The sequence below is a fragment of the Rattus norvegicus genome, chromosome 6 (assembly GCF_036323735.1).
Source record: "Rattus norvegicus strain BN/NHsdMcwi chromosome 6, GRCr8, whole genome shotgun sequence".
Classification (NCBI taxonomy): domain Eukaryota; kingdom Metazoa; phylum Chordata; class Mammalia; order Rodentia; family Muridae; genus Rattus; species Rattus norvegicus.
The window spans coordinates 144065686-144089591 of NC_086024.1; the positions used below are offsets into that span (position 1 = coordinate 144065686).

Here is a 23906-nt window from a genome sequence, read left to right on the forward strand (position 1 = left end):
AGAAGATCCAGAATGCACTGGGCATGTTCATTTGTGTGTGTAGTTGGTGTCACATTCAGTCACCAGGCTTCCTGATGTTCAGCTTCCCAGGAGTCTCTGTTCAAAGCTCAGCAGAGTGGGGATGGCACAGGAGCACCTCAGAAAATGACTAGGGTTCCCATTTTCCACCAGTTTACTGGAAGAAATAGCTACTGCCCCTTAGTCAGAATGCCCTCCAAATACTGGCTAGAAAACAACATCTTAGCTGTCTAACCATCACAGGTTCTTCAAGACCCTAAATATAGAAGGAACAGGAGCCCAGAGACCTAAATGGATGTTTGATGTTGACTTTCATCCTAAGAGTATGTCCTTAAGCTTATGCTCTTATATATGACCTTGTAATCTCTGGAGAGAGTAGAAAGCAAATGCTAGGCTTACTGACCACAGCCAGGAGAACAGATGCCTGCTGACCACAGCCAAGGTAGCATAGGCCTGCTGTCTACCACCAGGAGAACAGAGGCCTGCTGACCATAACCAAGAGAGGAGAGGTCTGCCACATAAAGCCCAAGCCCCAGGTGTTGGCACCAGAACAAACAAACATTGACAGTAGTTCCCTTGAGTCCACGTTTCTCCTGGAGGGAAAGTGTCTGTATTCAATATTGTAATTGTGTGGGAGGAGGATGCTCATGGGGATGGCCACATCTGTGACAGAACTTCACCTGAGCCATCTGTAACATCCTAAGCGCAGAATTAAATGACAATGTGAAAGGACCTCCAGACTCCCAGAGGGAGGAAATGCATGTACTCTGTAGGATTGCCCTTTCATTCCAGACACAAGAGAATCCCAACAGGTAAAATTCCAAAAGTCCATATCAAAATAAATCTCAAAATTCACCAAGACACCGTGAGCAGAATTCAGAGGGAAGGACGGGCAACAAATGAAAATCTTAGATGTTGTCACTTTCAGACAAAGAGTTGATGGAATACTCCAGAAGGCAGCCTACATAGAGACAGGTGAAAAGAGCACAGAGAGGTCAAGATTCCAGAAATGGTTGAAAACCCTGAATACTTTTCAGGGGTGATATGAAGGAAATTGTAGTCCACAGGCATATAGAAAGATGCCATAGCTAAGATTTTTCAACCACTGGTATAAGTCCAAGTCATCTGCTTCCAGAGAGGAAGCCTGCATCTGGATTCCTGATAGTGGGATGCAGAGCGTCAAAGACAGTAGGCATCTTAAAAGCAGCCAAGGAAGATAGACAGCATCTGAAAAGAAAGACAGCTCAACTCATGCTGATGTTCAATTGCCCAGGCTGGAGAAGAAGCCACGATACACTCCCCTACCTATTGCTGATGGGTAAAGAACCACCGCCCTAAAACAGCCACTGTGCATCTGTTTCTTATCCCTGCAACACAATACTTGTGTCTAGGTAACTTGTAAAGAAAAGAGGTTTATTTAGCTGACAGTTTTGCAACACCATATGCTTGACTTCTGGGGAGAGCTTAGGGCAACAGCTTCGCAACGGTGGAACTAGCAGAGAGACAACAGTAAGGCAGGAGGTGGGAGATCTGTGGCCAGGGTTGTTCTTTTATAACATTTTGTCAGGAAAACAGCTCTGATTCCTTTATCTGAAGACCTGGCACCAGGTTCTAGCACCTAGCACACCACCCTGGGAACCAGGCTTTCAGCATGTAGGCCTTTGGGGACAAACCATCACCAAACCTAAGGAGCTACCATGTGAGTGTGTGCTTTAATAAGAAGGGTTACACAAAGAGCAGGAGTTAAACAAAGATGCATTCAGACAGATGAGCTTGTCGCCATGGAGTCCTGTTCAGGTTAATTTAGATTCATGTGAGAGTATTTATTGCAGACCACAGGAAGATCCCAGATACAGAAGTAATAATGAGAAAAAAAATGTTAGTGCGTGAATGTATCTAACAAGGTATGTGTTATAAAAAAGCATTGTCTTGTGGGGCCCAAACGAGATAAAACAGAGTAGTGAACCTGCAAGCAGAGGAGTGAGAAGTGGAAAGTGTGTGAAGAAGTGTAGTGTTGGGCAGGTCCACACCAACCAGAGGCTGAGGCTTTGTTGGCAGGAGAGCATCTGACTCACAAGCATGGACACATGATGCCTTCACTGTTTACATTCATTATTAGACTATTGGCTTGTGAGTTGGTCAGACAGGATTTCCAAGATCTTCAGAACCACAGCTGAAAAGGAAAGTAGAGAATTCAAACTTTCATTCAAAAGGACAATGCAAAGTGCTAGAAATACAATATGTGTGGGTGAACAAAGGTTGCGATTAAAATGGATTTTCTGGGCTGGGAGATGAGGACCTTGGATCACCAGCTCCCACTGTCATGATAAAATGTCTCTGAAGCCCCAACATGAAGGCAGAGGTAGGATCTACCTAGGGCTCCCTGGCCAGCCAACGTACACAAGTCACCCATCTCCAGGCCCAGTGAGAGAATCTGTCTCAAGAAATAATGTGGGAAGGAAGATTCCTAATGTCACTTTCTGACCTCCTTACACATGTGCACAAGGTGTGCACATGTAGACAAACACACAGACACGCAGGTTTGCAGTGTGCTAAATCGGTGTCACAAAGGGGTGCTCTGGTAGTCCTGAGAAGAGAAGTGCTGTTCTGAGACCAGCATCACACATCAGAATGTCATTATTCAAGTGTTAGTGGAGATAGTGAAGTAACCAGGCTTACTGCATGGGCAGTCCTATGAAAGTCCAGCACGAAATACTGCACAGTAAGGAGACATGGGGCATGTGACATGCTGTATGTTCACCGTATTGAACTCTCATATATTATTAGAGGATTTACTTAATACAAAAAGGACTTTAGGATAAAACATTGCATAATGTTCATCAGTCCTGACAGCAGCCTGGACAGCTCTTGATAGTAGCAAGAGCTCGTGGTGGTAGCTGAGCTGCATAGACTATATCGTAGAAGTGTTTCTTGTTACGTTTCAACAATTGCAAAATCACACAATGGTATGTTTCCCAGAATATATCCCATATGTTGATGACAAGAGCCTCTGTGTGTGTGTGTGTGTGTGTGTGTGTGTGTGTGTGTGTGTGTGTGTGCGTGCGCGCGAGCACGCGCACACACACATACATGAGTACACATGCATGCATAAAAATTATGTGTGCAAATTGTTAGCTTAAAGTAGAAAACAGATTCCACCGACAAAATGAATGCACAAGGACATAGGACATTGCACTGATATGCCCAGTCATACTCAGAGTTGATGCTGGGGGAAAGGAGGTTACCAAAGTTGTTTTGAAACAATTATACTTGACTACTATCCTTGGCTATGAGGATGGTGGTAAGGTCTTGCACAGGTAGCTACTGACAGATATCCTAACAGAAGTACTTTTCTGTAAGCACAACATTTTTAAACTCACCAAAGTCTTTCTTAGATACAGACATCCTTTATGAACTCCTGGTAGCTCTTGTCATCGCATGTGCATTAGACACGTCTTCCATGACCCCCGTCTTGCAACCTTGAGTATAGAAGATCCATCCTCCATGATCTGCTGATGAATCTTGCCACTGTGTATACATGAAGTCCATCCTCCCTGACCTCCTCATGCTCCTGGCTTCAAGCACATGTATTCAAAGCTTTCCCCCTTCCTAACATCTCAGCGTTACATTTTTGTTGTTGCTAGGGTTCAACACCAGCAACTCCATTTATTACAACTTCTGTACAGACATCTTAGAGAGGAAGGAAGCCTGCCATCACTTATAAGTGGCCTCTTTACACAAGAAAATACCCAGGAAAGCTGTGTTGGTCAGTTTTCAATTGTCTAAACAAAGTACTAAGGATAGGTAACAGAAGAGAACTATGTAGCTAACAGATTGTGATCTAAAAAGTTGGACATGGGCTCTGTATGGACCCCAGGTAGATCACATCATAAAGACAGCCCTGGAGAAGTGCCAATTATGTGGTAAGACAGAAGCCAGACGTTGCCATCTAACATCTTTCTTCAGAATTAACCAGATCCTGGGGAAGCACTTTAAGTCCCTCCCAGAGAAGCACCTTTAGTGACCCCCCTCCTCTTAACAGTCCCAACCCTTCTTAACATTTCCAAACTTCTAATATGTAAATCCTTGAGAAATAAGTCAGGTCTATAACATAAACTGATGGTTTGATAGTTCCGGAAGGACAGAGACATCTCACTTCTCCTACCTTTTCTATAGAGCTCTACTAAAATGGCATCTCTGGTTTCTATAAGTATCTATAGGGTAAGTTACATTCTGGGGTATTTATTAATTCTGACACTTGAAAAAAATGAGCATCTTGGCACTATGGCAACCTGCTACTTTAAGTTGACTTGACAAAAGGCCGTTAGCATCAAACATTCATTGTGTTGCGAAGTTACTCATCATGGATCACAACATCGTACAGAAACACTCTGGATGCTGGGCGCATCTTAGGCTGATATGAATGATCACCACCACTGCTCCTGCTGTTTCAATGGCCAACTTTATCCTAGTTTGCTGCTCACAATGAAGCTTTTCCACCATGTGGACCCTGGGAAGGGACTGGCTACAGTGACCCTAAACCAGAGCTGGAGGAAAGCACCAGAAGTTACAAGACTCCCATGAAAGAGTCCTCATGTGGTGAGCTCAGAGAAAGTCATCCTACCTCTGTTATCAGTGACATAAGGATGGTGATGTAATAGCCAAGGTCTGAAATCCTTGCTAGGCCACAGGTCCATCCCTCTGTCCTTAAGCTCGGAGCTTGCTGAATTGTCTGTATGCACAACGCCTGTTCACCACCACTCCCACGTGTCAGTAACATGTAGTAGGTATGCAAACCAATCACGTGCTGATAACAAACCGTGAAAAGATCCATTTTTGAGCTATTTGCGATTCATATTATTTTGCCATTCAATAAAAACAAAAGCAAATTTACACATGAGTGACACGTACGCATGAGTTTATTTTTACAGAGAAAACTAAATCCCAGTTGAATTCGATGCCTTAGAACACAGACCCTCTTCAGAGTTGGTAGATATTTTGATGTTCTAATCAAAAGGCAAAAGTGGGTTTAGGGCCATTTCATAAAATGCTGGATATTATATCCTAATCTCAACCCCAAATTCATTGACTTCCTTGTCCTGAAGCTCAAGTTAATGACTCAAGCAGTATTTTTAATCCATGCTTTTATTAACTTTTTGAGAATTGTATGCAATGTATTTAGTTCATATTCACCCCCCTTTTCCAAATCCTCTTATATCCGCTCCACCTCCCTTCCCACCAAACTTCATATTCTCCACCTCCCCTGCCGGGATTGCATCCAGTTTATGTTGGGCAACTATTCCTGGGTGTGAGGCCTTCCCACAGTGTGATTGGTATACACAATGTCACTGAAGAAAACTGACTCTTCTTCTCCCAGAAGTAATAAAATGCCAGTGGCACCTCAGCTAAGGGAGGAATTGCATGCCCTCCGCCCTCCTCCCCTTTCCCTGTGAGGGTTTGGTCTGTCTAGCACCTGTGGAGGTCTTGAGCACTATCAGTTGCTGTGTGTTCATCCGTGCACTTGCCCTGTTGGGTGTGGAAAACACCACTTCTTTGATGTTACCCATCACCTCTAGTTCCTAGAATCTTTCTGTACTTCTTACATCACATTTCTGGCTGAAGATTCTGAAGTCTCTTGTTCTCTGTGGAGCTCTGTGTTAGTTCCAATATAAAGTAAGAAAAAGCTTCTCGAATGATAGTTGAGTGATGGACTGATTGATTGGCAATGCAGTATGTCATTAGGAGCCATTTTTGACATAATTACTTAACATAATATATTTCCCCGAGAGCTCATGCCCTCTCCAGATATAGGTTCTTGATATTATTGCCAGCTTCAGGTACGGATGGGTTCTCTCTCATGGAGCGGGCCTTAAGGGCCTTTTAAAAAGTGGTTGGTTAATCCCACTCATTGCACCAGTAGGCACATCTTGCCAGCAGGTCATCAAATAGCAATTTTTAAAACCAAGCATTCTCATAAAACCCAATCCAAAGATGTATTAATTTGATACTAGCATGCTGAGGAATTACAGTAGGAAAATACCAAAAGCCCCTGTTTTCCATAATTAAGCCATGATATTTCTCTAATAGGAGAGAACTGCATATAGAACAATAACCCTCCAGCTCATTATACACAGTGCTCTCCAGTCTGAACTGAGGTGCTTCGGGCCACATTCGGTGGTGCTATGTGGCATGGTACCATGCGCTATGCAACGTGTGCATGTTGTGTGTTCAGAAACAAAGCTGAGGTGAAGTTGTGTGATACAACACCAGTGACTGTTGCCAGGTTTTGACTCGGATTCATTATGTGTATAATTTTGAGATAATTTTCATGTTTTGCACATTGTAAAGTCTTTCACTGTTGCCAGATTTTTACAGTTCCCACATTTAGTTATGTGACCCCCATCTGGGGCTGAGAGCCACAGCTTAAGAAGCTGTGCTGGGAATCACTTTGAAGGGGTCGGGGCTCAGGTGGCAGAGACGTGCTGGTCTCTACGAATTGGAGGCCAGCTTGGTCTAAACAGGAAGATTTATGGAAGCTAAGGCAACGTAGGAAGACCCCTGTCTCAAAAGACAAAACAAGATATAAAGTTACAGTTTTGCCACAAATTAAAGCTGGTTTCTCTGGGGGCAAGCAGGGTTTGGATAAGGAATGGGTTAAAGAAGCGGGTAATGCCAATGTCAGTGTGTTTTGACCTGTAGGCACATAGTCTTCCCCTTTTCACAAGTTATTGAATTATCAGAAATTTTGGGGAACTTGACATAGGTAGGCAGATGCCATCCAGCTGTAACTGTGCATACAGAACAATGGAAGGCAGAGATTATATATTGAAAATAATTATTTTACTTAATCGCACTGTTAAGATCATAAGGCAACACATCATTGATAGCAAAGTTTCAATAAAATAGTTAAACAAAGCTGGGATTTTATCTTATTCTTTTATTAAAAATTCACTGAAATTTTAGTCAGCATGAGTGTTTGCATAAAGAGAGAAGCATATCACCCTGGCGTCCTATCTACCTCGTCCCTAATGGCAAGGACTCAAGCTTTTTGTGTCCAGACTGACACATATAAAAATGAACATGTGTTTGGTGCAGTAGTCAATCTCCACAGTTTTGGTTACCCACCACCATCACACATCGGATATATTCAATGGAAAAACTCTAGAGATCCACAGGTTTTAAACTGTGTGTCATTCTTGGCAATATAATAAAATCTTATATGTCACTCCTCATCCCACCAGGAGCATAGCATTATCCCTCTCCCCCAAGCTTCCAGGCTGCCTGTGCGACCTGCTTGGCGATCATACACACATGCCATGACAGCTCCTTGGTGCTGTGCACACTTACCCACGCCCCCATAACACAGGAGGGTATGCCCAGAGAAGTCACCATGATCCGCTTGGATGAATCTTTCAGTAAGGAGGGAAAGCAATCCTGTTGCCCAAGATGAGTTTATCACACACTGATTTACTGTTGAGCTCTCTCACAGATGAATCAGGAAACACAGAGGGCCCTGTCTTGTCTGAGGCTAACAGGCAGCTGACCTGCAAACTATGCATAGTGAACATGAGCTCTGCACGCATGAGTACTCCCAGAACCAGGGATGCAGGCGAGGAACACAACAGACTCCTAGTCTGCTGTGACAGTGATGTGTTTGCAGAGATTTCTTGATCCTCCACAATCTGAGGCTTGAGATTGGTGTGTCAGTCCCTTTGTCTCTTCTGCCACCTGAGAGCTTGTGGTGTTCAGGCCCCACATGTGCATACCCATATCCTGACAAGGTTTCCTAGGCAGTGCAGATGAAGGAAGTGTGAACAGAGAGGGTGGCTCAGATACATGCACTACTGCAGATCCCCACCAGAGTATGTGGGGCCTGGAAGGGTGTGCAGGGGTGGAGAGTGCAGCTGGACTCAGTACACATGTCTGGTAGAACTCTAAAACTGGCCAATGGGCTAGATGGTTGGAATCTAAAGAGGGGACTAACATAGTCCAAGGCTGAGCAGCTGGAAGCTGGGGGACACCAGGGAAGAACAGGTGTGGGAAGAACGGAAGTGTCCCCATTGTAGCTGGTGGCTGAAAACGCCAGTGGGAACAGATGTGAAGAAAGAAGCAGGTAAGGTCAAGGGTTTGGGTTGAGCTGTTGGGCACCTAGGCAGAGTTAGCTGTAGAGGCCAATAAGTTCATGTCTGACTGTAGTCCTGAGTATCCTTTTGTGTGTCACCTCCTATAACACTGCCCTGTTTCCGCCCTCTTCCCATAGAGGATTGGTCCAGGTGTGAGTTCAGAGAGTTCCAGGAAGTCAGCTGATAGGAAATATTGAACTTGGTGTGTAGTGAAATGTCTCATCTCCAGGCTTCCATCATCCCATCTCACAGAGGAGGCCTCTTAGGTCCAGGAAGGTGACAGAATGGCCCATGGGCTCATCAAGGCTAGGATAGTTGAGCTGTAACAACTTCCACTGCCCTGTTCTAGCCTAGTCACACAGTGTTCTGGAGGCCACACACTATTTTGGAGAGGGTTTTAGATCTAACCTCAGCTATTTAAAACTGTGCCAACAGGCCAAACCTGAGAGAAAGCCAGTCTGCTGCACACACAGACACACACACAGACACAGACACAGACACAGACACACACACACACACACACACACACACACACACACACACACACACACACACACAACACACACACACCAGTGCATAGAGAACCCAAGACTTGTCAGAAAGACTGATTATCAGGGAAGAGGCATGGGACCCACAAGGAATCTAGATCATAGAGGATCTGCCACACAGCCTTCTGAGATTTCTGGGTGTAGGAATATAGATAGTGTGGAGCCCCACCAAGGGAGCTTTCCATAGGGACAAGGCCACTGTCCATAGGGAGTCAGCCCCCTGGGTAGCACTGCACCTAGGCAGCCCTCCCAGCTCAGCTTGCCAGCAGAGGGACCCCATTAAGTTGTCCCCATTGTAATTCAGATTACAGAAGAGACTTCTGCACATTCTTTCAGGTTAAAATATCAGGGATAAAGAGAAGAGGCAAAATTACTCCACTGTCGCTACGTGCTTAATTATATGGAATGCTGCATAAATTGTCAAGTGCAAAGAATTATTCTGATAAATTAAAATACTAATTAAATAGGCTATTGCAGAATTTTGAGAACATTACAGGGTTCCGCTTCTTCAGGTAATTTGCATATCCTTCATCTAGTGAATTTAATTTTAAAGGACTTCTTTTTAGTGTTTGGAAACCCTTTTTTGTCTCGCGTGAAGATAAAAATGGGCTTTCTGCTTTGCTGTCTGCCTCGGTTAAAGCGGTTTCTTTCGTTGTCCCCATGCTGCGCTGGCTCACTGGTCGGCTCTCATCATGCATGCTAGCTCCAAGTCCAAAGCTTAGCAAAAACAAGAACTCAGCTGAAATTTGAACATGTGGCCGAGCAAGACATCCCTAAGAGTTGAGCAGTAGGAATGAAAGCAAGATAGGTTGTAGGTTGAGCTCTGTCGTTAATATACACCATGGCAAGAGAGCCCTTCCCCCGCTAAATGAATAAGTTAATAAATAATAAAAATAATAAATAATAAAAAAATAAAGAAAGAAAAATTACAGAGGTAGACAAACAGGAAGACTGGGGTGAATGCTTAAGATAAATTCTTTAACATAAACATAACAAGGAGAAAGGCAAAATCGCCCAGCCTCTATTGTCTACACAGTGAGAGCCTTCCAAGCACGGCACAGGGAGGCAAAAGGAGAAGGGCTTGGCAGGGCTGGAGAACCGAAGCCAGAGACATGCCACAGATGACAAAAGAGCTTAGGGCCCTGAGTACCCAAGAGCTAGGACAGAGGGGACAGGAGACAGAAGGGATTTCTCTGGGGCGGGGGTGGGGGGGGAGTACAATCATAAAACTTCTGGAACATGGCTGTCCCAAATCCTGCTCACCTGCCACCTCTTCAGGCCACCACAGGTTTCCTGATGACAACGATGCTTTCTGAGGGAGCTAGAGAGTTGTGCTCTGATGCCTGATGTGAACAGATTGTGGTATGAATGACTAAACAGATAGGGGGCGTGGCCATTATAGTCATCCCCACTCTCAGTGAAGCCTTTCCCGCCCAGGGCCCAGAGAATATGCCACAACCACATTTACCGGCACCCAATAAAGACACTTAATTGCTCCTCGTGCCCTGGAGGAAAGGAAGACTCGCTCAAATGTATAAATAGGGGGACTCTGCTGAACAGAGCAAACCAAGGACCACAGGAATGCAGTAGAAGACAGAGGCAGGCCCCTCCTATGGGGTGTCTTCTGCACCTATTATCCTGACCTTTCCGTTTACTTGCATGGCCTTTCAGGTGGAAACAAAGAAAGCTTACCTGTAGGGAGGCAGACAGCCGCCCTGGTGCATTCTGGGTAAAGAGCCTAGGAACACTGCAGAGTAGATTGACCAAATACAGGCATTCTTCCATAGCAGCACATAGACTGGGAAATACATGTGACCTCTCATGGGAAGGAAGATTGTAATCTGCTGTCTTCAAAGCCTACATCCCTACATAATCCTCACAGCCATTCACAGAGCAAACGCTGAGGATCGTGAAGCATTGTAGTCCGAGCCACATGTTAGGGACTATAGACTGATGCTCGGGGTTCCCTAACGTAGATGTGAGGTGTAAGAAACCTGGACCCTCACTTCATAATGAAAGCAGTGAAGACAGAACAGAAAACAAGGCCGCTTGCTTTATGACTTCTCAGAGCCAGAGATGAGAGCCCAGAATGGTGGGTACTGTGAACACAGAGAACAGCTTTTACAACCCAGGTCCCTTCCTCCCTTTCTTTGGCTGAGTTATCAGGAAGGCTTGGCCTTACACTTCATCTAGGCATTACCTTTCCTTCTGATGCTTAACCTTTCTCTATTGCTTAACAGACCATATGTAGGTTCATCTCTGTATGTTACATTTTGATTATTTTGAAGCTTATCAGGAATATAAGAGTCATATTGGCAGGTTTCTAGGAAAGCTCGCCTGTTAGTAATTTTCTACTCTAACTTTTACTTGGGTGTAGGGAGCTAGACCAACAGAGATGAACAGGGGTTCAGTGTTTTCTGTTCAACTGTAACTGAACCACACTGGCTCAAAGTAAATTTGAAAATAGACCCTTAAAAAATTTCTTAAAGGTTCCGAGATGGGAGATCCTCCCTGTACTGAGAGCTGAGCCATGGTGGATGGAGGCTGGATAGGAGACTACTTACCAGGCAGGAATGTGATTGACCCCATAGTTTAGGGCAAGTGTCTTAGGAATAGCCTTACCTGGGCTTTTAAGACATGCAGTGGCAAGATGCTGGTAGGGTGGGGAGGCTCTGCCAGAGATGCCAAGTACAGGAAAGAAATGTAGACAGACCCTGTGTCCTCAGAATGAAGACAGAGGTAAGACAGGGAAGCAGTGGACTCAGGAGGCACCAGAGGCCCTGCCTGGTGACCAAACAGACTGACCTGTACCAGTACAACTGGGCCACTGATAAGTGGAACAAGGAGCTCAGATGTGAGAATCAAGATAACAGTATACACAGAATTTCATAGAGTGCTCAGATGGCCTGGCGGGACACAAGACTGTGTCATTCAAAGATATCCCATCTCATAAAGGCCTTGAATGGTCTGTGTGCTGCATAGGTCAAAACCTCCTTCTCAGATGACCTCAAGGCACTTGTGAAGAACCAAACATTCTGCTTTGTCATGAAAGGTTCACCAAAACCTGGATCATCACTGGCTCCTACTAGAGCCCCACCCTTTCTACCTGGTCCTCTGCCCCTCTACCAGATGACCCCACCCCCTCTAATAGGTACCCCATCGTTTGACCACCCGGCCCCACCCCTTACAGTCTACCTGATACTCTGCTCTCTCCACCAGAAGCCTCCCCTCCACATAGCTCGACAGCCGGTCTAGGCTTTAACAGCTGTTCAACTGCTCCTCACTTTCTCCAAGTTTTGATGAGTGACCCCTTCTTTCAGGTCTCGGTGGTAGCTCTTTAGAACAGACTGTCTTTCCCAGACTGTCAGAGCAAGTCTCAAACTCCCAGGTTTCCAGAGTGTAAATCAATATTTTGGTAGGCCTGTGAGGGTATTGTTCCTTATGGGTTGTCACAGACCCTAAGCACAGAAGCTATAGATGACAGTGGGTCGTGACCCAGAGCTCAGAGACGCAGACTCTTTCCTCAGTAGTACACTTGCTGTCCTCTGTCCTGTTTGTAGGGTATAGATGGGAACCTACAGTCTCGGTGGCTTCAAGGGTTTTGCAAGGTAAACTGTGAACGGAGCCTGTCTTGGAGCTCAGCTGAACCAAGTGTTCAGCGGATGTGTCACTGTTGTTTATTTACCTCATTATTTAGATTCCAATACATACTTGTGCTTAGGTTAGTTTGAGAAAAGGTCTTTCTTTCCTTCCCCCTTCCCCTCCCCGCTCCTCCCCCTCTCTCTCTCCCTCTCCTCCTCCTCCTCCTCTTCCTCCTCCTCCTTCTCCCCCTTCTCCTCCTCCTCCACCACCACCACCACCACCCTCTCTTTTTCTTCTTCTCCTTCTTCTTCAGACAGGTAGTCCAGGCTTTTTTCAAGTTTGCTATGTAACAACTGAGCCTGTTGCCTCTACTTAAGAGTTTTCTGTACTCTACCAACTGAACCACATCCCAGCCTGGCTCTGCCCTTTAGAATTGATTCTGCACTTTCGTGAGCAGACCCTGCAAGGTCAGACAACACCTCACCCACCTGTCAATGGCCTTGAAGTGGCCAGACCGTACTCACAGAGGCCAGAGGGGTAGGAGGCACATCCAAAGCACAACAGAGTGCTGGTCAGGCAGTCAGAAAAGTGCCAAGCTCGGAATGGCAAAGCAGGTTCCCTGCCCTGAAAAGCAGTGGACGAGCTGTGCAGCTCTGCCCAGGAGAGTCTAAGCATGTGTGGTCATGCACTGAAAGCGGCTTGCCAAGTAGTGGGTGAGACCCTGAGAGGCCATGCTGCCAACCAAGCCATAACACATGCTCTCGCTGTTGATATTGTTGACTGAACTCGTTCAGGGTTGCTCATCGAACGCCATACTTGTGTATACATCCAACAGAAATGTCCAGGTTGGGTGAGTTGAAGAATTCCAGAGGGGCTTTCACACCTAGAGCATTTGTCTGTGGTTTCCCAGGACAAGGTCTCCAAGTCTCAGGAGTGACGGTGGTCTACTTCTTGCAGCCTTACATGGCATCCCTGGGGTGGCTGTTCAGCTAGCTCCCTCCAGAAGTTTGGAAGAATTGCCTCCTCAGCCTGGGCTGCTTCTGTAACTAAACTTTCCCTCAAGCAGCCACCCAGGCAGGTGTGCTGCCTTTCCACACCAAGGTGACACTACGGAGTCACAGAGACACTGCCCACCAGCCCTAAGATACTCAACTGCTTTCTAAGAAGACTAGGCTAACCCTGGGTTAGGCTATTCAGCCTAGTCACATATTGGCTGACTGCTTTCTGTAAAAGTCTCTAAGTCTGCAATCTCTGCTCTCTAGCAGGAACTGGAGTGTTTATAAATTCCATGTATAGGAACCTATTTAGAGTTGCTGTTAGACCACTCCAAATAGCCACCAGACAATACAAGAGACTTGAAAACCAATCACTTTATACCTCAAGGAACAGTCTCCTGCCATCCAAGTTCTAAAGCTGTGCAGTCACTTGCCTCCACCCCACATCATCCCACCACCCAAAGAGGTCCTACAGTTCTCCATCCCTACCCTGGATTGCCTTATGTCCACCTCAGTCTCTCGGTACAGCGGGGACTGTCTATGTGTAAAAACTTATGTCCTGTTGTTAAAGAGGGAGTCTTTTTTCTATAAGACAACGAAAGTCCCCGGAGGTAGAGGAGGCAGGTGGGTTGTAATGGGATATCGTTTGTATACCTCTCAAAGACATAATTCCATTACCCAAGATCCGCACAGGTGTGTCACATTATGAGGCGAGCCCATCTGATCTTTTCTTGCTATCTCGTTCAGTATTAAGCACAATTGCAGTGCCCTCCCCGTTCATGGGGTTTTCAATAAAATTCTAGGTTTTCTTTTCTTCTGGTTTTTATTTCCGAAATGACAGGAGATTTATCCAAAGGAATATTTCTACCGAATCATAAGCCAAGGTCAATTGCCTCATGACACACTTCCTCTCTGGGAAGTGGGGGCAGCTGTGTCTGCTGCCCCAACGTTGCCACGGCTAAGACTTCATTTACATCTGCTAATTGTTTCCCGAGCTCATTTCTCCTGGCATGATATCAAATAGAATTTGTTCTCTGAAAGTCTTCCTCACATGAAGTCAGGAGCAGATGAGGGTGGCTCTTTATTGAAACAAAACTACCATAGGATGTTTCTGATAGAGACATGGATTAAAGGAGAGTGAAATAAGTCACAGATCCGGTGAGGTAAGCACACAGGCAGCTTTTTCCAAGTCCATGCAGTGCTAGTAACAAAACATTATTTCTCAGTGGGTGTAGACTTAGACATATACATAACATTACGCCGTTTTAAAATAAGAACTTATGGTTTGCAGAGTGTGTTTACATACGATTTCCCATCAAATCCTCAATGACTGGAGGCTGCCTAGCATGGCATGCCTTCTAAGATGGTATAGAAAGCACACAAGGTGCTTTGCTGAGGCAGGCCAGCTACTGAGTGGGACATGGGATTGTGCATGCCCATGTCCCATCTGTTGTTCAACATAGCATCTCCATGAGGTTGTTTGGGGGAATTCGTCAACAGAGAGCACTTTCAGATACCCCACCCTTTTCTGTGCTGACCTTTTTTTGATTTTTTTCTTCTCACAGTTGACAACAAAGATGAGCTGGAGAAGGCAACTGGACTGACCATCCTGCAGAGTGGAATCAGGCCGGTGAGTAGGTTGAGGAGTATCCTCACAAGAGAGGCCCTCACACCGGGTGTCTCAGTGCTGGCCGGCTGGCTAAATCCAGTATCATAGGTTTGGCTCATTGTGTGGGTGATCCAAGTACCGTCTTGTTGGCTCAGCTGGTGGGAGGTCGGTCCTCCCAGTGTTTATAGATGCTGACTAATGGTGTAGGCAAATGTGACTGTTGATGTTATGCCTTTGAAATCATAGTTTTGTATCTCCCCAAGAAAAATCTATCACTAACCAAATAGGAAGCTCCAGGAAAGATGATGATATGTAATACTTAAATTATTGAAAAGGAGTAAGATCCTGGAAATTACTCTTTCCCTGGAGAGTCAGCGTCTTTGTTATTTAAACACGTGTGTTTAAACAAAGGTGCAGAGAGCTATGAATCTTTCCTTGAAGTGACTTGACGCTCTTAGACTCTTTGGTGTCCGGCCATTGCCTCGCTGCTACCAGACGCTCTGTCTTCTCCGTGCTTGCTGGTGGCTGCTCTCTTGGCCGAGTGACAGTGTAATGAAGTGCACATGTGACAGTGGTTGAGGTTCCTCCTGGGAGCTGCGTGTAGCCACTCATAAGTCAGCGTGGACCAAAGCCAATCTGTGCTCTTGTGTCTGAAATTCAGATTTCACAGCACTTGTCATTAAAGTTAATTAAGTATTAAGGAGTGCTTGTTTGTAAGTGTTCCCTGCTATACAACGGTTTGTCCTTGTGGAGCCACTTAGGGACTGGAAGGTTCTTTGGGGGAAGCTCTGATTTTGCAACCAGGTCTTTGGCTCCTGGAGCCAATAGCTGCTTAATTGGTGGCCGTTCTCAGAGACCTGGGCTTCCAGGTAGCTCTTAAGAGGGCTTGAGTGCCTGGGGCATCTTAGTTATTGACAGCAGAGTGCGAGAGTCTATAACTGATAGAAACTTCTCAAAGGACATTCCTAAAGCCTGACAAATGTCACTCTCCTCTGTGTGTTCTTGAGGCCAGGCTGGATAAGCAGAGCAGGTGACAGCTGAAGACGCTCTTGATTATTTGCTGTTTCTTTAGCAGCCAGTGAAGTGGAAGGAAGAAAGAAGCCAAATGTCTTGGGGCTTCCTGAACCCCCGCTATCTAAGTGAGGAGCGGTGGGCATGTCAGGGAGAACAGTGCGGTGAGGAGACTGGACAGTGGGCACTTAGATGTTACTGCCTGCCTCTAGCTGGGGACGGGCGAGTTCATGTGCTGGGCTGTTTGCAGCTCAGTTACTTCTTTGGGGAGAAATGGTGGCGCCCAGTCTTTGAGAGCAACCCACATTCAGGCAGCACTTATTGGTATGGCCCAGTCTCAGAAAACACAGAGACTGTGGACTGAGCCACTCAGAAACAGGCGGCAGGCGGGGTGATAAGACCTCGCTTCACAGGGGAGGTCACAGTGTGATTCATGTACTTGGTTGCTGAGTACCTCATCCCTTATTGCAGTGTGGCCTCCAGCTGCTTAAGGGCAGTCGGATGTACAGTGGGCCAACCCCATTGCCCAAGACAGGCCTGGTTCTCAAGCACCTCCCAAGCTTTTCTTGGCTTCTTTAATAAGAGCCCACCCTGAGCCTGAGGACCTGCTTACTGTGTGGCCTGCTTAGAATGCAGCTGCTCATCCAGGAGTGGAGAGGTTGAAAAGCTGTGTTCTCAGACTCCCAATGACCCACCCTATTCTGCCCAACAGGCTCTGGCCTCCAGCCCTTTCCTTCTACCAACGAGTTCAGGCTTTCCCTCTGTTTGCCTGTGTGTTCACCACCCTAAGTATCTTCTCTCGTTCTACAGTGATGGCTTCTAGGTCGTCTTTCTTCCTAACTTGTGGCTCCGTGTTCTATGCTGCCACACAGGTAGTTAGTGTCTACCTCAGCCGACCTCACGGTAGACAGTCTACCTCATGGCTTCATTTCCCCTTCTGTAACATAGGTCAGTCTACCTTGGAAGATCTTGTGCAGGTTTTCTGAGATAGCAGATATAACATGCCTGGACGGAGTTAGCAGGAAGAACTTCCTTATTGATCTCAGCGTCCCCTTTCTGCCATGCTAGTCATCTTCTCTTCTGAGATTCAAGCCAGAAGCCCCCAGAGGAGCACAGCATGCTGCCACAGTGCTTCCTGGAGATAACCCCTTATTCCAAATATCTATTTTTTAATCCTTTGCCTCGACCAGAAGCCACTTTGAGAGCCGATGCCTGTCGAACCTTTAGTGTTGGCTGGTATCACTGCAATGGCCTTGAGCCCAGCTCTCCACATGTTTCCTTGGCATATCCCTTGCCAACTCGAGGCCGTAAGCTGCGCTGACAGGCAGAGAACATTTACAGGAGCAAAATTGGAGGAGAGGGTTCAAGCCGAGAAAATTTTTAGAAACCTAATCATATCTTTTTCCTAATTTTAACTCTCTCATTCAGGAAGCTTGATTTTGATGATTTTTTTTTGGTGTATTTCTAATTCTTCTAATTCCTGACTCTGGGATGTAAAGCAGAGTGTGATTGCTAGAAATCTAGCGCCATTTACAGATCTGCTCCAGGCACTTGTAATTCACACATGTGATGACAGATAGCAGAATTAAAACCTTTTAAGCCAAATAGAAATATCTCAAAACAAAATTTAAAGGAAATGAGGAGGTTGTGGTGCACACGCACACGTCCCGAATAGATGGGTGGTATTTTGATGTATTTCAAAAATCTAATTTCTGACACCTTGGAAACTTTTCACATTTTAGTCACATTAATGAAGCTGTGTCTCCTCCAGAGGACAATTATACTTGCCCCCAAAGAAGAGCTCAGAATGTGCTGAGAAAACAGCCTAGATAATTTCCACCAGGCATGGGTCTCCCTCATTATGGAGCGGGGCTGCCTCTAGTTCTGATGGTAGCCATAAACTGATTAGGAGGCTGTCTGCCCAGCCTGTAAGGCAGACAGAACAGACTACCTGGTCCAGCATCACCACCACCAAGTGGCTCTAAAGACCACAGTGGGGAGGAGTCCAGAGCAATGCTTGTAGAGGGGCAAGAACTACTCTGGTGGAACTGAACTCCCCCTGCTGGAGAGAGGCCTCCCACCTGGTAGACCAGATGAGCTTTCCCAGGAACCTCTCCAAAGAGTTCCCAGACATCTTTCAAGGGTTGAGGAGGTTTGCCTGCGCAAGCTCCACAACTGTTCTTCAAAGCTTCAGGGAACAATTTTGTCCAAAGAGGAACCGTATGCCTACAAATATACCCATCTTCAATGTCCATTAGAAGTCCATGAGCTGGCACTTCTGCCCCACAAACTACTGCGGCTCTCCTGCAGCAAACCCTGGTTTAGATCCTGCATGGGGATTCATGGTTGTGAATGAAAAGCAAGAGATGAGAGGAAGGGATGTGGGGGGAGTAGGCTCATTTTCTCCTTCAAATCCCACCTTAGCTTATTCTGTTGAAGGAGGTATTGTAGCTTTAAGCCTTTTTCATCAAAATCCCGGCCCAGGGCTATTGAGAAGGCTCAGTGGAGAAAGCCAGTTGCTGCCAAACTTGATGATCTGAATTTAGTCCCTGGGTCCTAGATGGTGGGATAGACAACTGTCTCCCACAGGCTGTCCTTAAACCTCCGTATATGTATCGTGGCACGGGCACATGCATGTGCACTCATACATATAATAAACGAATAAGCAAGCAAACATGTCCAGCCCAGTGGCTCTAGGTGACTAGGAGGAGCTTGGATCCTGAAAGAACATTTGGGCCAAACCAAAGGGCAGACCCGTGGTGCATCGGGTCCTCTGTGCCAAAAATATAAAGCCTGATCCTTTGATTTAGAGTTTGGATTCACAGCATTTCTATAAGGAGTCCACTCACCAAGTAGAGAAATAAAAGGAATAAAAAGCTTTATGAGAGAAGAAAGAGTTGGAAGGAAGAAAGGAGAGAGTTAAAATATAAAACTGTAGCAAGGTAAATAATTATGGTGTAATAAGTCAGGAGAATTCTGCAATCCTTGAAATCACTAAGAGAACTGTGCCCATAAGGTGACTCTACACACATGCACACACGAATTGCTGCCTTTAAAGAAGCCATACACGCATGTGCAGACACTTTGCTGCTCACAGATCAGGCATCCTGTGGCGAGGTTGGAGGTTGTAAGTTTGTTCTTCAATTTCTCTTGGCCTATTCTGTTGAAACCACCATAGATTCAAGATGCTGCAAACTGGACCAGAGAATCCCTCCATAACCCTCACCTAGCAGACGCCCCCTTGGATCCGTGTAGGTAATTGTATGTCATCAGTAAAAGCAGGAGATTTATACTGTGTGCTGTGATGAGCAGCTCTGAGTCATTAGCACCCCGCTATACCATCTAAATAAAAATGGCATACAACTCTAGTAAGTGACCACACCAATGTGGGTAGGCATCCCTGGAGACGGTAAAGCCGGCTGGGTCCCCACTGACTCTGACATACTGTGACATTGGTATCCTTAGCCATCACGTACCTGTGTCCACCCCATAGGGTGCCTTGTTCCTGGGTACAGCACAATAAGCAGTGCAAAGCCCTCGGTGAGGGCTGCACGTAGATAGAGGTCAAGGAGGAAAAGCGTTGGGAGTGGTGGTAAAGTGGGTGTTCGTGCATCCTGATGTGGGAGGAGCTCGGGGAAACCCTTCACACAGCTGGCATTGTTGGTAAACCTGGAAGTAGGAGGGGATTCTGCCAACCTAGGGTCTAGTGGATATGTATGAGGACATCAGTCTGGCCTTCCTGTGTTCCAGGCTCAGATCCAATGTCCATGACCTTCAACTACTCCTCTTGGCTCCTTGTGCGCTCTGACTGCTAGAGTAACAGTCCCTGGGAAGTGTGCACTGTGGCTCCCAGCTGAAATGTGTCGTGGCTGAGGGAGAGTGATTCAGAAATGCCCTGTGCAGCGATGCCACTGTGTACCACAGTGTAAACAGTGTAAACAGGTCCATGGCATCCTTCTCACTCTTCATCTTGACTCTATAAGCTGAACTTTCAGGTGCCATTTCTCGGCAATGGAATTGCTGCTTTTCCTTGGGTGGCCATCCTCACTATAGCTCTAAGAAGCTCTCTTCTCTTCCATGGGTAGGTCAGCCTGCCTGTAGGTGAATTCAAAAGAACCAAGGGAGCAACACGGGTCCCAGAGTGTGTAGAGAGAGATTGAGGTGCGAGGGGTGTGGAAAGTACAGGGGTGGTAGAGTGAAGACCAGGGCCTGGGTTCTAGGTGGTGTTGTAGCCATGTCTGATCACATATGCCAGGGGGCCCCACAGACAAGTGAGAGCATGTGCTTACAGCATGTATTCTCCCCTCAACCCACACCCTCTTAGCCCACGGATACTCTGAGAACAAGCTGGCTATGATCAGTGTAGAATGCTGTGCCCTAGGAGTCACAGGCTCCCTGAAAACCTGGGAAAACCACAGGTTCCACAGGCATTCCCCAGGACACCAGAAGCCTCCTCTACTCCCCACTGAGCATTCCCAATGAGGACAGGGAAGGAGCCAGAGCTACCCTTGGGGTAGGGAGTAGGGTGCTCTTGTTTCACTCCTGCAGGACCCTCATTGGCATTCCATGCACATTCACCTCATTTTATTCTAATCTGCATTTCTTGACAAAGGAAACGGATTTTTTTTTCTCTTAAATGCAAAAGTGCACAGGCCTGAGAAAAGACTGTTGACTTGTCAGGACTCCTAATTTGTGTTTGAAAAGGAAAATCTGCATGAAATTGCATTAAATATCTGGGGCCCCATCTCCACATTCAGCTCCCCTGAAGCCCTCATGAGTGGTGAGAAGACTAGACAGAAGTTGAAGTTCCCAGCAGCCCATCCATCCCTGGGCTCCAGGAACAGATATTCAGCTCTGACTTCACAGACCTGAGGCCCACAGCAGTTCATCTCCAGCCCCCACAGCTCTGTGCGGTAAAGAAAAATCGCACCAGCATGAGTCCCATGTAAATAACCGCACTTGCTGTGTCTGCAAATATAGTCTTACTGTGAATACCTTTCTCTCCTGAACCACTGCAGAGAGCACCAAGCTCACATGGGTCTTCCATGCGTCCCTGTGACTCAGAGACAGGGAGCAACTATAGGATGTAGCGGTTGCCACGGTAACAAATTCAATTTTTATTCAATATCAAGGTAAATAGTCACGTAAAATGAAGCAAGTTGCATCTGATGGTGGCTACCCACTCCTCACTCTTTCCAAACATTTTCATATGTTTTATAAAAAAATTGCATAATGTATATTTCAACTGCAATGACATGACTCATTATCTGCAGGGTCCAGGGGTGACATCTTTTACCTTTCTCCCCTTGAGAAGCAGAGGGGCTACCCTGTCTGGTATCTTCATGGGCAGGATGGCTTCTGGCTCCTGTGGGCCTGTGATCTTGGGAGCAGAAGGCGATTTTCACTTAACAAGTTGAGGTCTAAAGAGATGGCAAGGACTCAGTCTGTTCTAGAAGCCTCCTGTGGTGCTTCTATCTGGGAAGCAAAAGGAGAACATGCTGACCCAAATCACCCACTCATGGCCTGCTATCCACTGCACATTGATAAAGAGACCATCTTGCCCTATAAGGTATGAGGGTATGCTCAACTGAGGGTCCACCTGTAAACTGGTAAGTGCTCGCCAACAGACAGGCAGGTGTGTGCCTACCTAAACATTCCATCACAGCTACTATACTCATGTTCCTTGTCAGCAGGTGTCATTGAAAGGCCACTGAACACAGAAGTCATCTGGGACCTTGGTCTAGCATGTCATTGCTACTTCTGCCCTTAGCAAAGCCAGACACTACAATAACCATAAATGCACATCAGTCCTCACCTAGCTGGTGTGGCCTGCCAAGAGGAGCACAGTCTAGATGGCACAGAAAAAAGCCCCAGCTTGCCTCTCTGATTAGAAAATAAAGACAAGAAAGCCTCACACTACAGCAGGACCTGCCCCTCTACACTTCTTTTACTATGACACCTAGGGGTCCAGTGTGGCCACTCATGTCAGCCTCCTGGACTCTCATTCCAGCAGATTCTACCCTCTTAGTTACAGAAGACAGAAACTTATTAGCAAACCTTGATATCCCATGTTTTCCTGTAAATTGCTCTCCTGCCCCATTCTGCTCAGTCATGGCTGGCTCTGCTTGCCCATTTCCAGGGTCTCCTACAACTGAAGGTCAATATAACCCAAGAGCTGCTGCCTGGTTTCTATCTCCCAGCAACAGAGCACTGTTTTCTGAGTGTCAGAGCCCCAGAGATGCTAAGCAGAATACCAAAGCCTAGGTGGAGTCACTCAACAGAAAGCTGCTCCCTCAGCCTTAGAAACTAGAATTTCAGTCTAGAGGGGCCCATCTTCCTCTGATGTCTCCAGGGAGAACCCACTTTGTGTAATGTGCACTCCCATGATCCCTTTGTAATGGTTAACCTGGACATCCACATTACTAGACTGAGAGGCCCCTAGGAGATTTGTAAGGCGCATCTCTCAGTGTGGTGTTTAGGCTATTTTCAGAGGGGCTTAGCTCATGAGGGCTCTGACCTAATCAATGAAGGTTTGATCACTCTACTGATAAAGTCAAGTCTGAATGGAGTGTTGAGAGGAGCTGGAACTGGGGACGGTAGGGCCTGCTAGGAGGATATAGGAGTATCGGGCTCTTTCCTTCATTCAGTGAAGAGCAGCCTTTTGATGCTCATTCTCACTCCAGGACTAGCAGGGAGCCTGTGACTATGACCTGACCTCCTAGAAACCAGGAGCTGAAAGAAGCTCCTCCCTCTTTATGCTGTTCACATTGAGTGTTTTGTAAAAGCTACGAGAGGAGTAATTACTATAGCACTCCTTAGCTTGTGGTTATGTAGTCCCAAGCTCTGCCTCCCTACATTGCTAAGTGGTTTTCTGGGTATCTGTGTCTCTTCTTATTAAGAAAACTCTATGTTGGATTTAGGGTATAGCCTACCCTGTATGACTTTATTGTAATGCAATTACATCTACCAAGGTCTTGCTTCCTCATAAGTTTAAGTATTAGTATTAGAGCATACTTTTTTGAAAAGATATCAACCCATAGTACGCAGGAGACAGAGATGCCCCAGTCCTGTCTAGAAATGACAGTATTAGTGGCTGGTTGGCCTACAGTTGAACCTTCCTCTCATGTGAATATGGTATGCTTAAGTTTCTTAAGTGGCGCTAAACCCAAGTTGGGTCTCATCTCTCCAACTTGTCATTCTATAGCAAACATGTATCTGTTACAGACCTAGCCATCTGTTCCATTGACTCTAAACATTGTAAAGGTCCACCATCAGGGTATGTGTGAAAAAATAAGATAAAATATAAAAGAAGTTATAAGAATGGGAAGGGGAGAGAAGAGGGAGGGGAAGAAATAAGGATGCAGAGAAGAAACAACAGAAATTCTGTTTGAAGATGCCAAAATAGATCCCATTCTTTATAAGCTGATAACATTTTAAAGCTAATGAATTGAAATTATGTGCTTCTCAGATTTACTTGAAATGATCAGAAGTCTGTGAGTGAAGTATTTTAGTATCTTTCTTACCTGTCTTACCAATGACAGGTATAACTGGTGATGGTTTCAGCCCTGTACACTGATGGTGGCCAAGCAGCAGAGACTCAACCCTTGCCTAAAATCTAATCTTCAAGTACAGAGGCTCCTACAAGTTCTCTGAGGCCTCTCCCCTTGCTTATAGATAACACTGTCCCCATGTCCCAATAATGGTTATTCCTTTATAAGAGTCCTAATCCCTTCTTATATGGACACTAGTTCTATTAATAAGAGCCAACCCCACTTTACCCCTAATGCCCTCTAGAAGATCTTCTCTCCAAAATACAGCTACATTCTGAGATGCCTTCAGGTCAGAGGTTCACAATCAGGTTTTGGAGGAACATAATTCAGTCATCATGCTGACCATGGACACGTGTAACCCACTAATGTCTTTTATCTACTACTTCCAAAAAAATAGTGCTTGGGAAAGTTAGCTTCTGAGATATATGACTATGCCTTTTCCTCTACCATATCAAAGAATAAAATTAAAA

General features: G+C 45.9%; 1 protein-coding gene across 4 annotated transcripts in view; it reads left to right on the forward strand.

Moving 5' to 3' along the window:
• Ptprn2 (protein tyrosine phosphatase, receptor type N2) overlaps positions 1-23906 on the forward strand; it is a 752006-nt gene that overhangs the window by 483118 nt on the left and 244982 nt on the right. For all 4 annotated transcript variants that reach the window (NM_031600.2, XM_039111861.2, XM_039111863.2 and 1 more), the window contains one exon: positions 14832-14896. In NM_031600.2, the coding sequence (NP_113788.1) occupies positions 14832-14896 (65 nt within the window). The remainder of the gene's footprint in view (positions 1-14831; positions 14897-23906) is intronic.